This window comes from Globicephala melas, chromosome 9, assembly GCF_963455315.2.
Source record: "Globicephala melas chromosome 9, mGloMel1.2, whole genome shotgun sequence".
Classification (NCBI taxonomy): Eukaryota; Metazoa; Chordata; class Mammalia; order Artiodactyla; family Delphinidae; genus Globicephala; species Globicephala melas.
The window spans coordinates 74,074,666-74,087,666 of record NC_083322.1 but is presented as its reverse complement, the minus strand read 5'-3'; the positions used below and the strand labels follow the sequence as shown (position 1 = coordinate 74,087,666).

Below are 13,001 nucleotides of genomic sequence, written 5' to 3'. Positions count from 1 at the left end.
GGAAGTTCCCAGACCTTCTAAAATCTATGTAGCCCAGATTGAAGAGAGTAATAAAGATACTTTCTAACACACCTGCACTCCTGACTGTGCCTGCATTGTTCTAGGTACTTTACACTTAATATCTCATGTATTCCCCACAATAATCTAATGAGGCAGGTCCTATGATTTTCCTCATTTTGCAAATGATGGAACTGAGACCAAAGACATAGCCCGTTCACTTTCCACAATGCTTCCAAGTCTTCCCTATGATTTCATGGACTCTTGACTACATTTCTTCTTCTCTTCTAATGTCTACACCCTAAATAGAGATCTAAAAAGCATCTTGTCCGTACAACTTGAGAAAAACTATTAAGACTTTACAAATATTAACGCCTGTTGATCCTCTGAGTCTCCCTTGTAAATAAATATGAAATTCTGTTGTTACTATTGTGAATGGTATCTGAGAACATGTTTCAAATCTACATATTTGAAAAGTGAAACGACATCAGTTTTGATCTGAAATCATAAAACTACAGTTCCGTGTAATGCCCATCATTGCAGAGAACAACTCTGTAAGTGATGGGGAATTCACACAGTATTTGGAAGGAATGGCATTAGTCCTCAGAAAGCTTACAGCCAAAGAGGAGCCAGGGAGAACACATATGCACATAACCCAGTGGACCACGACCAAAACTGGCTCATCCTGAATCGACTGGAGAACAGAGTCAGATTCTCTCAGCCTTGACAATGCAGGTTTTGACATTTCATCAGGCATAATCAGAAACTTTATGACTAACAGCTTTTCCTAGTTCTAAATCAATAGACCTAAAAGAGCACCTGCAGATAAAAGGTTTAGTGAGCAGCTCTGCTAATAGCAGTTGTGAAGCATTTCTTCCTCAAGCCCTCTTTTCCCTCCTAAGGGAGCAGGTCGGAGGGAGAGAATCAGATGAGTGTCACATTTTAATTTCCTAAGAAAGTTCTTCATTGCTGCTCTTATCAACATTACCTCTTTTAAGTAGGTTTATTTAGAAATAAAGATTGATACGTCAAGTGTTTCTCTCTATCCGGCCTTGATACAAAGCTTTAGATTAGAAAAACAAATTGGGGGGATTGCCTAGAACACATTCACAAAGTTTGTGTGCTTGTAAAAATGTGTGCAAAATTTCATGTTACTATCCAATCACCGTGTACTTGCATGTGTGTATGTGTGTGTTTGTGGGGAGATAATTTTGATTAAGTATTCACTATGGAATTTTTTAGGTTAGACCAGTTTTGAACATAGAATAGACAGGATTTATTAATGACGACACCACATATATATTTCACTGTTTGCTAGGTGTTTTCATAGGCATTATTTACTTTAGCCTTTATTACCATCCCACAGACTAGGTTTTATTATCCCCTGTTTTACAGATGACGAAACAGGCTCAAAGAGGTGAAGTGCTTGGTGAAGGTCGCAGAGCTAATAAATCAAGAAACGTGGGACGTGACCTAGGTTTTCTGGTTGCACTTTCAGTGTTTGTTTTATTCCCCCATAGCTGTATTCAGAGTAGAAAGGATGAGGAAGTTATGTTTCGGGTGTTGGCAGTAAAGAAGGTGCTTCGGGAATAACCTGTGTAAAGATTTGGGGTTTGCCTAGAGAGGGGATTACGTGGGAAAAGTTGGTGAAGATCGTATCTAGACCATTGTTTGTTCACCAGGTCCCGCGGCTTCCTTGGACCTCACCTGGGATTGATCAACAGCAGCTCCAGCCACATAGCTGTGATTTAAGAGGTACCTCATTGGGTTAGAGTCTGCATGTAGACCCTGTCTAATCTTCTCAGCAACCTGGTAGTATTAGTATTACACAGAACATATCATGGAGGCTCAGAGAAGTCAAGTAATTTAAGGCCATGTAACTAGAAGGTGGAAAAATCTGGGTTTAAACTCAGGCCCATCTGGTTGCAAAGCACGGGTCTCCCCATTCCACCACCCAGGTCCCTCGAGTAGCCACCTTTGTGGAAATCACTAGTTCCGTGTCAGGATGAAAGTGGTATTACTTCAGCAAAGGTAGCTGGGAAGTGGGCAAGGCAGAAAGCTTTTTTAGCCTGTTCACATCTCCGTCCTTTCTTACTATCAGAGATAAATTTTTTTCTAACCATGCCTTATAATAACCGTTCTCAAGTTCCTTGGTCTCGGGACCCCTTTACACTTTTAAATTATTGAGGTTTTGTTTTCTGTGGGTCATGTTTATGGATACTTACTGTGTTAAAATTGAAAAGAGCAAAAATTTTTAAATATTTATTAATTCATTTAATAATAAACAGATTATATGTTAATAGAAATATGTTTTATGAAAAATAACTTCCCCAAAACAAAACAAAGTTACTGAAAAGAATGGCATTGTTTATATTTTTGTTAATTTCCTTGATGTTTGGCTTCGAAGGAGCTGCTGGAGTGCCTTATCTGTTCCTGCATTCCGTTTGTTGCAATATCACATGTCCGTAGCCTCTGGAAAACACCAGTGTATCCTCATGAGAAAATGAGAACAAAAAAGACAAATAATATTTTAGCATTATTAAGAAAATAGTTTCTACCGTATGGAACCCCTGCGAGGGTGTTGAGGATCCCCAGAGGTCCCCAGACCACACTTTGAGAATTGCTGCCTTATGTAACCACTTCAGTATTCACTAGGGCCAGTGAAAAAAGTGAATGTTTGGGTTGGATGGAAACTTACAGGTCACTGAATCCAATCATGCATCTGATAACACGAAATTCCATGAAGCCTGGTGTAAGCCCCCTATTTTGCAAGGGTAAGGACTATATTAGGTTCAAAATGGACTTTAAGTAGATAGAAAAGCCTTTATTATGTTGAGAAGAAATTTTACTCTGTGGTTTCCATCTTCAGTCTTAATTCTGTATAGAATGAGTCCAGTTTCTCTTCTGTGTATTCAAGGTATATGAAAACAATGACCTTGTTGTCCCTTGAGTGCTGTCATCTTCTTTAAGCTAAAGAGCTTCTTTATATTTAAGAACTTAGGAGACAATTCCTGCTCTGAGTGTTCTCTAGCCCCACATCTATATCTTCTCACCAAGATCTTTGAGTACCAATTTGAACTCATACAATGTTGCCAGAATGCTCTAAGGCAGATTTTCTCACTGCTTACTCTGTACTTAGCTTGCGTCAATGCTACAGATGTTTCAAATTCACAAACAGGAAGAAACATACTGTCAAAGGTCTCTGTCTTCTGGTTGGGTATGACCTTTGATACCCTGTTTGCTTTCCCACTCCCTTCTGCCGTCCTGGTGCAGGCTCTGCTTCCTCCAAGGCATCATTTCATCTCTCCCTTCCCTTTCACCCCTATGGGACGGCAGTGCTCTAGGTGCAGCGCTCTAAGGTTTGCAAACAGCTTTACAAGCGTCACCTCATTTAATTAGCACAGAAACTCTTCACAGAATGCATGGATGCAAGTATTATAAGGAAAACACAGAAGTTTCCATTAACCCGATTTTATAGATTACCATGTTAATACTTCATGCCTGGGATTCTGTAACCTGCTTTGCTGGCTGCCCAGCTTTCAACGTCTCCCTATTTTAAAGCACTCTACATACTGATGCTAAAATCATCTTCCTTCCCTGCTGATCTGAACATGCCACCATCTGGAGTCCATTTATAGCCTCCCATCACCCTTGGGATAATGTATTTTCCTGTGACCTTTGAGACTCTGCATCTGCTAAGACCTCTGGCTTGCTTTCCTCAACCTAGGATGACAGTGTTTGGCTAATCACAGCTTTGTTCATTCATTTGTTCATCCAGCATTCATTCATGCAGGCATTTTTTAACTTAGCATCTACAGTGTGCTAGGCACTGCAATAGACACTAGAGGGGAATACAAAAATGAAACATCTCTGCCCTCCGGGGTTTTATAGCCTCATCTAGGTCTTACATGCAAACATTTAATTCAAATACAAGACTAACTGTGATAAGAGAGGCCGTGAAAGTAGATTCACAGTAGTAGGTATACTCTGGGGTTTACCTGAGGAAGGATTAATCCCAATGGGCAGAGCAGAGAAGGCTTCTGGGAGGAGATATTGTTTGATCTGTGAAAGGATGAGTAGATTTCCATAGCAGAGTAGGGAGGATGGGACAAGACTGGCCTGGCTTTCTTGCTGTCTGTTGGTCAAGTTATTTCTCTTATTGCCTTCTTGCTCTGTCTTCTTGGGTATTTTTTTGCACCAGTGTCCTAAATACCCAAGGGCCTGGTAAACTTGCACACCTGACTTAAAAAAAGAAATTTCCAGGATGATAACAGTAAATGGCATATAAAAAGGCATGAATAGAAGGATTTTGTTTCAAGATTATGAGTGTAAGGAATAGAGGACAAACTTATAAGGAGGAGCATCCACCCTTATCAGCCAGTCTCTGGCTGGAGCCACCAATGCTAACAGTGTAAGAAAAAATGTACCATCCCTGAGGGCAATATTTGCATGACGCATAGTGTGTGATGCACTACACAAATAGTAGCACAGTATCACACAGGTTTGTCATGAACCATCTGATGGCTGATAGTTCTATTTATGATGCTTGAACACTAAAATGAGTAAGGCTTAACATTTTTAGGTTTGAAACATGTTTCATTATTTTGCTACATTTCTCTTGCCTGCATATTCATTCCATAAGAAAACAAAAATAATGTTAGTATCCAATACACAGTTATACGTGGTATTCTCAGCAGAGGCGGTATGCGCTGTATTGGGTTTCCAGTGCAAACTCTGCCTCTGACCTCCCACTGCTCACCCTTAGTCCTTGGGAAGGTCTGATTCAATCTGTTTTGATCATTACATATTAAAGTGTTGGCAGGCTTGAATAGAGAGGCGAAATTGTATTTAGGTTTTCCATTTCAGAGAGCTGGTAAAGCAATGCAAAACATCTTAAATAGAGGAAAAATTAAAACAAGAGATGTTGGGAAGGGTTGGAGACCAGGGAGGACTCACCAAAGTCCTGGTAGCTATGGTGTTAGGAGACTCTTTAGCATGACATACATTGTGTACATTTATCGGGAGATACGTAGGTACACAGGGAGGGGAAAAACAAGGGAAAAAACCCAGCTAACAGATGCTTTCCTTGGCGTTCTTTTTCTTAAAATTAATTAATTAATTGGCTGTGTTGGGTCTTCGTTGCTGCACATGGGCTTTCTCTAGTTGTGGCGAGCGGGGTCTACTCTTCGTTGCGGTGCACGGGCTTCTCATTGAAGTGGCTTCTCTTGTTTTGGAGCACGGGCTCTAGGTGCACGGGTTTCAGTAGTTGTGGCACACAGGCTCAGTAGTTGTGGCTCACGGGCTCTAGAGCACAGCCTCAGTAGTTGTGGCGCACGGGCTTAGTTGCTCCGTGGCATGTGGGATCTTCCCAGACCAGGGCTTGAACCCGTGTCACCTGCATTAGTAGGCGGATTCTTAACCACTGCGCCACCAGGAAAGTCTCTCCTTGGCGTTCTTGATAATCACATGGGATCACAAAAATTAAAGGGGGAAAACCAAGGTGAGTGACTGCTTCAAATTTCATACAAGTAGAAATGGAAAGACACATGCTGTGTGTTCTCCAAGGGCCCAGCGCAGCAAGGGGTTGAGTGTCTCTGCTCCCTTCTGTCCTCTGAGCACTGCAGTCCAGTTCCACCCTTTACTCTCAGATATTTGGACCCCAACATAGTTATCTCTCCAGTCTTTTCTCTTGAGCTCCAGCTCACCCTCTGCTCTTGCTGGTCACATTTTCACTGGGGTGCCTTCTAGTTTAGTTAGTTTAACTGCTCTGTAAAACGAAAATCCCCAAAACCAGCTCCCCCTACTTCCTGACTTCTCTAAATCCAGAGCCATTTTTTTAATTGAATTTTTTTGAATAGGTAATATTAAAAAAAATTTAAAATTATGCTTGAAAAACACCTCCCTTCTTTCCTTTCTCATGTAGCCAAGTCTGACCACTTGCAAAAAAACTTCACGTTTCTTCACACACATACAAATATAAGTATAAATCTCCCTTTATTATTATTTTTTTGAATTCATAAGGGAGTATGTTCTTCACACTTTTCTGAGCCATATGTTCTGGTCATCTATTGTTGTGTAACAAATACCTCTAAGCTGAGTGGCTTAAAACAATTTGCTGCTAACTCTCATAGTTCGGTGGGTTGATTGGGCTCAGCTGCGGAGTTCTTGCTTTGGCTTCTCCCCGTGGCTGCAGTCAGATGTTAGCTAGTACAGGGGTCACGTGAAGGCGTGGCTAGACCGGAGGTTCCAAATGGCTTACAAATGGCTGTCAATTGATGCTGGTTGTTGGATGGGAGCTCAGTTGCCAGAGCACATCTATCTAGACTCTCCAGATGGCTTGGGCTTCTCACAGGAAGCTGGGCTCTGAGTGGGAGCATCCTAAGAGCCAGCGTCCCAAGAGAGTAGGAAGTGAAAGCTACCAGGTCAGTTAGGGGCTACTTACAGAACAGGCACTGTTACCTCTGCTGGATTCTACTGGCCAAAGTAGTCATAGGGCCAGCCCAGGTTCAAGGCGATGGAGAAATAAATCCTGTTTTCTTCATGGGGGCGTGTCAAGATTGTACTGCAGAAGATCGTAGGGATAGGAGATGCTGTGTTGGTCATCTTTGTAAAATACAATCTGTATCACCACCTGAAGTACTTTTCTACTCCTCCTAACATGTGTCCAAGCCCTGAGGAGCTTTCTTTTATAATCTCTGACATCTAACCTCTCTCTTTTTCCACTGACCCCACTCATTCAAACCCTCATCCCTTTGTAGCTAGGTGAAAGTCAAAGTTATCTTCCTGGTCTCCCATTGCCCCTCACTGCAAATAGGCAATAAAACTTGTGTTTTCTTACCATATGTATTTCCATAAACTTTAACTTTGATGATGTCATTCTCCTAAGTAAAAATCAGCTCTGATACTCCAGTGGTTTTGTTTGACCTGTGCAATGTTGGCATACATAGGATTTGCTTTTTTGTTTTAACTTCCAACATTGCAAAATCAGGAGAGTTTATGTAAAAATCCAGATTAAGCTCCTTTTGAAACCTGGGTCCTTATATGTGGTAAAATTCAGTACTTCAACTAATATGTTCTAGATACTGAACAAAAGGAAAAAGCCCTTGTGGGACTTATATTCTTGTTGTGGGGAGGCAGACAACAGAGAAAATCGATAAGTAAAATACATAGAATGTTGGATGGCAACATTGGAGGGCTAGGAAAGAGAGCAGGAAAGGGGCAGATGGGAAGGGCTACAATTTAAAATCACATGGTCATGGATGGCCTCACTGAAATGGAGACATTTCCGTTAAAAAAAGCTTAAGGAGTAGAGGAAGGGTAACACTGAATTCTAGAACTATGCTTTCTAATAGAGTAGCCCAAAGCCATAAGTGGCTCTCTCAATTTATATTAATTAAAATTAAATAAAATTTAAAATTCAGTTTTTCAGGCACACTAGTCACATTTCAAGTGCTCAAAAGCCACATATGAGTAGTGGCTACAAAGCAGATACAGAACATTTCCACCATTGCAGAAAGTTCTACTGGGCAGCATTTCAGAGGAAGTGTATTCCATGCAGCGGGTACAGCAAGTACAAAGGTCCTGGGGTGGGGTATTGCTTGATTTGAGCTAAATAGTGGCATGGCTCTTCTGCTTACACATTCCTGCTATTCCCTATTGCCTGTGTTATACCATGGCTATATGGTAATTGTCATTTAGCAGCTTACCCCAAGCCCACTTTCCAAAGGTCCTGTTGATATTGAGTTTTAGAACTTTGGTCAATACCATAAAATCTATGGGATAAAGGCCAAACTCCCTGGTCTTGCATTGAGAAGCACTGTGTAGGAGTGTGAAGACCAAGGATCTGGCCTAGGAGTCAGAACACATGTGTTCTATTTTAGAGCAGAGGAGGTTCATGGTGTGATTCAAAGGGTATTATCAGGGGCGATATGGCACAAGCATCCCCTAATCAGAGTGATAACTGACCACAAGTGTCCTGGAGGGCCTCTACTGGACCAGGACTAAAGGTCTAGTGGACCTTTAGTTGGTGTTTCAGGAGGGAGTTTGGAGTATGCAGTATGACATAAGGGCTCAAGGCAATGCCGAACTACCAGTGGAAGCAGAAGTATTTCCACATTATATAAGCTGGTACACTCATGTGGTACATACAAATAGGATTTCAGCCTTCGATGTATGAGATAGGTATTTGGAAATTGTAATGGATGATGGAGTTTATTGTAGGGCCCTTTCCAGTAAACACACACAGCTTTAGGTGACAGGATTTAAGGCCTTCTCCAGTGTGTCACCAGCATCCATTCTGATATTCTCTCCTTCTTCTCTATCACATGATCCCTCTCTCCCACCAGTATGACACATTCAGTGCCCAATATGTTCTGTGTCCTACCACCTTGGTGTTTTTCTCATGTGTTTCCTTCTTACTCAAAGGACCCGCACCCTTCTTTCTGCCTGGTTGAAGCTTCTGGACTCAGCTTGAAGGCACAGCTCAAGCTCCCTTCACTGACTTTTGCCTGTCCCAGACCAGAAGGATTTCCTCGCTCCTGTGGCCCTCAATGCTCATTATTCACACTCACTGGGCAATTACCAAGAGTACAAGGCAATATCTTTGTTATTTTATATGTGTATCTAGTCCTGGGCCAAGTTTTAAGTTTCTTGAAGGCAGAGGTCACAGGTCATTCTTCTTTTTTCCTTACGTGGCCATATTTCCGTATATATTTGCCAAGCGTCTACCTTGAGAGGGCTGAGGGTACAACCAAGGGCCCCGATCTCCTGTAATTCTCATTTGTCAGTTTTATTTTTTTTAACGTGAATAAGCTTACTCAATTCTTACAAGTCTTAGGCAAAGATAGGGACCCCAGTGTCCTACTGATAAGGAGTAAAAGCGCTGGCTGGCCCTTGTTGAAGACAGATTGATCTGGGAGGTGAAGTTTCACGGCTATCTGGACATTAAGGCCCTGCTGGAATAGTTTCATTCCCAGGGCTCCACTATTCCTACCTCCTGGAATGGTGTAAGCAATGATTCACACCACAGTAGGCCTTTACGCTTCACCAAGCACATTCATCGTATGCATCAGGCATTTAGGGAGGGTCAGGTTCCAACTTGTTAGCAGAGATTCACCTCCAGGTCACCAGACTTGAACCTATTTTGCTAAACACCTAGCATAACGAACGAACAAAAGTCTTCTCCCCTTAGCCTTTAATGATGAATGTGTCAAAGAGGGGACGGCGGGGGGGCAATTCTACCTCACTGGTGTTTGACTTGTAGCAGAATACAGAGCCTATTTGAAGTTCTCTGGCAAAAACCATTTTTGGGAATAGCGATTACGATTTTGAGCCAGGCTGTGATGGGAACGGGGAAAAAAACCATTGCGCACACGGGGTGGGGTTGGTGTGCTCCAGACTTCCCAGCTCGCTTGGTCGAAGTTCAACGCTGGCAGAGAGGAAAAGGGGGCGAAGCGGGACTTTTCAGACTGAAGGGAGTTGGGGGATGGGCCGGGCAGTTGAGTGGGTTTGGTGCTGGATTCTGGGGATCCCGCACCTGTGGAAGAGACGGTGTCCAAGGTCCGAGGAGCGGCTGCCGGGGTCCAGATCCACGGGCGTCCAGGTCCGCGGGCTGAGGTGTGCCGCTGGAGAGGGCGGGGCGGGGCGGGGCGGGGCGGGGCGCACCTGGGCGGGGAGGGGAGGTGCGCGGGGCTGAGCCTGGCGGGGGCCGCGGCGCGCGCCAATGGGCAGCGGCGGGCTGCGCGCCCCGCGCCCGAGCCGCAGTCGCGCCCTCTCACTGCCTAGCGAAGGCTTGGACGGCGCGCGGAGGCGAGCGCGGTGAAGAAGGGCCTTCGGCGCCGCAGCCGCAGCCGCCTTCAGGGCATGAGGATGGCCGTGGGCTCCGTCAAGATGCAGCCGCCGTGCGAGAGTCCGGCCCTGGCCGCGGCGGCGGCGGTGGCGGCGGCGGACGGCGCCTTTCGCCGCAGCCCGAGCGCCCGCGAGCCGGAGCGCGAGCCGCTGCAGTTGCCGCCGCGGCCGCGGCTGCGAGACCTGCCCGCGCTGCTGCGGAGCGGCCTCACTCTGCGGAGGAAGCGCAGCGCCGCCGGGGGCCGGGTGAGTGTCCGGGTCCTGCCGGCCGGGATGGGCGTGGGCGGCGCGCACGTGGAGCCCGCGCCCACCCTCGCGGGCGACCGAGGCGGGCGTCTGGAAGTTGGGGAGGTTCCGGGAGGGGCCCCCTTGTGAGAGACTGGGCAGAAGAGGCACCCGGGACGGTGGGGTCGTGGGGTTCCCCCAGGGGAGCGAAGGTTTGCCCTTCCCCCAGATGCACCTGACTTAACCCAAGCGCACCTGGATTCAGGCTGCGGGACCGTGAGCATCTCCGGAAGAAGGGCTGTTTGCCTGTCCCCAGAGGGGGAGCTGCAGGTGTCCGGTGCCTAACAGTCGGCCAGCCCTTTCCCGACAGCGAGCCTCAGGCCCCACGAGTGGGATCTCCGTTTTCAGGGGGCATGAGACGTGTGCGCTGGTGTTGGGACGCCTCGTTGCAAGCTTTGGGCATCGGCACTGGCTCTGGCCGACGCTACGGACGAGGGGGAGACCCCGGAGTTGGAAGCTCCGGGGCGAGCTTTAGCTCCCGGGTTCCCGAGTTGCCAGCACTTAGTACTCGGCGACTCCCCCAGAATCTTAAATATTGACTTCCTGCTGGTGTGTTCGATAGGATTTCCTGGTGGAGGACGGTGCCTCATTGGGTTCTAAGGGCATCTAATGGCCCGAGCAGGTCAGACGTGTTTTGCGGTTAAGAGAAGCGGGGCGGCCTGGGGTCTTTCATAAGTCACCCAGCAGGCCCTGCCGGGGCCTCTGGCCACGGGGCTGACTTGTCAGGTGTCCGTGCTCACCGGGGCCTTGGGCACATTTTGGTGGGTTTTACTGAGCTTTTAAAAATTTGCCATCCTTAAGGAGACTTGACCGAGAAGCTGCCACAGTGTAGATTTTTTGGACTGTAAGTTAAAAAAGAAGTCTTGGTTGTCTGCCTTAAAAGATCTTACTGGGGGATTTTCAGATCTTGCAAGATAAGTTTGTGGAAACTTGAGAGTTAGGGAGAAGCACTGGGTTTGGTATGGACTCATCTGGTCAGGGAGGGGTCTGAACTGATGGAGGTCTTCGGCCTTTCTAGGCTGTGTTCCTACTTTCCTAAGAATTTTTCTTCCCGTGTAGGGATGACTGTACATGATCTACCTCAGAAGGATGTTTTGAGGATTAGCTGAGTGTAATAGGACATCTTTAAGTCCATGACCAGGGGAGTTTAGGAATTACCCACAAATGACCTTAACGTGTGGCATACAGGATTGCCTGCAAAGAAAGCGAGGAAATGTGTCCCAAAGATGTGATAACTAAATAAACACAAGAACCAGAGTTATAGACCTTGCAGGCGTCTAGGGAAAAGTAGGTCAAATCATGTTCCTATTATCCTTGACAGTTACTTTTTCATGGCACAGAATACTGAAGATGTGAGGGCAGCCAGGCAATCTGTGAGCAGAATTGCTGAGGGTTTCTTTATAAATAGATCTAGAGTGTTCATCTGCATAGAGGCTTGTGTTTCCCTTGCCTGGGATGATGTTGTGGTGGACCTTGCCTAGATACATATTTACTTAATTATTCTGAATGCAGTTACTTCAAATAATGTATACTTTATTGGCCCTTCTTTAGTTCTAATACTGTATGACTTCTCTTTGGGACATTCCAAACACATTTCATAAGTGCATGGCCAGTTTTTTTATTGGAGGAAGATTGTCAAATTTTCCAATATTGGAAGCCCATAATTTTCAACTTTTTTCCCCTCCTTTGGCTCTGGAACGACCTTTGTGTTTTTGGAACCTTCCCATCAAAGGAGTTGGAAAGGGTTTGAAAGAAAGAGAAAAATAAGTGAAATATGTACCCATATTAGTTCGTTCAGGCTGCTATAACAAAATACCATAGGCTGGGTGGCTTAAACAACAGCAACTTATTTTCTCACAGTTTTGGAGGCTGAGAAGTCCAAGATCAAGGTGCCAGCAGATTTGGTTTGGTGAGAACTCTCTTCCTGGCCTGTAGACAGCCACCTTCTTGCTGTGTTCTGACATGACCATTCCTTGGTGCACATGGAGGGAGAGAGATCTCTCTCTCTTTCCTTTTTCCTTTTTGTTTTTTAAATTGAAATATAGTTGACATACTATATTATGTTGGTTTCAGGTGTATTACATAGTGATTTGACGTTTGCATACATAACAAAATGATCACCACAAGTCTAGTTACCGTCTGTCTCCGTACAAAGTTATTGCAGTATTATCGACCATATTCCTTATGCTGTATATGACATCCCCATGGCTTATTTATTTTATAACTGGAGGTTTGTACCTCTTCATCTTGTTCGCCTATTTTGCCGCCCCCTCACCCATGACCACCTGTTTATTCTCTGTATCTTTGAGCCTATTTTCATTTTGTTTGTTTTTTAGATTCCACATATGAGCTCATACAGTATATGTCTTTCTCTAACCTTCGCAGAATACCCTCTAGATCCATCCATATTGTCACACATGGCAAAATTTCATTTTTTTTTAATGGCTGAGCAATCTTTCCTTATATGTATATGCGCCATCTTCTTTATCCATTCATCTATCAGTGGATACTTAGCTTGTTTCCATATCTTGGCTATTGTAAATAATGCAGCAGTGAATGTAGGGGCACATGTGCCTTTTCCAGTTAATGCTTTTGTTTACTTTGGGTAAATACCCAGATGTGAAATTACTGGATCATGTGGTAGTTCTATTTTTAATTTTTTGAGGGACCTCCATACTGTTTTCCATATTGGTGGTGCCAATTATAACCTTAACCAACAGGGCAGAAGAGTTCCCTTTTCTTCATATCCTCACCAACACTTGTTGTTTGTTGTCCTTTTGATGACAGTCATTCTGACAGATGTGAGGTAATATCTTATTGTGGTTTTGAATTGCATTTCCCTGATGATTAGTGATGTTGAGCATCTTTTCATG

The 13,001-nt window shown here is 44.7% G+C and overlaps 1 protein-coding gene across 5 annotated transcripts in view; it reads left to right on the top strand.

Annotated features, from left to right (window-relative positions):
• Nucleotides 1-13,001, top strand: part of RAPGEF5 (Rap guanine nucleotide exchange factor 5) — a 235,975-nt gene that overhangs the window by 7,664 nt on the left and 215,310 nt on the right. For 2 of the 5 annotated variants that reach the window (XM_030857070.2, XM_060304704.1), the window contains exon 1: nucleotides 9,844-10,089. The exons of 2 other annotated variants lie outside the window; for them this stretch is intronic. In XM_030857070.2, coding sequence (XP_030712930.2) covers nucleotides 9,859-10,089 — 231 coding nt within the window. In that variant the 5' untranslated portion in view covers nucleotides 9,844-9,858. Of the gene's footprint in view, nucleotides 1-9,490; nucleotides 9,613-9,843; nucleotides 10,090-13,001 lie in introns of those variants that run through there. One more of the 5 variants, XM_060304705.2, reaches the window with a different exon arrangement.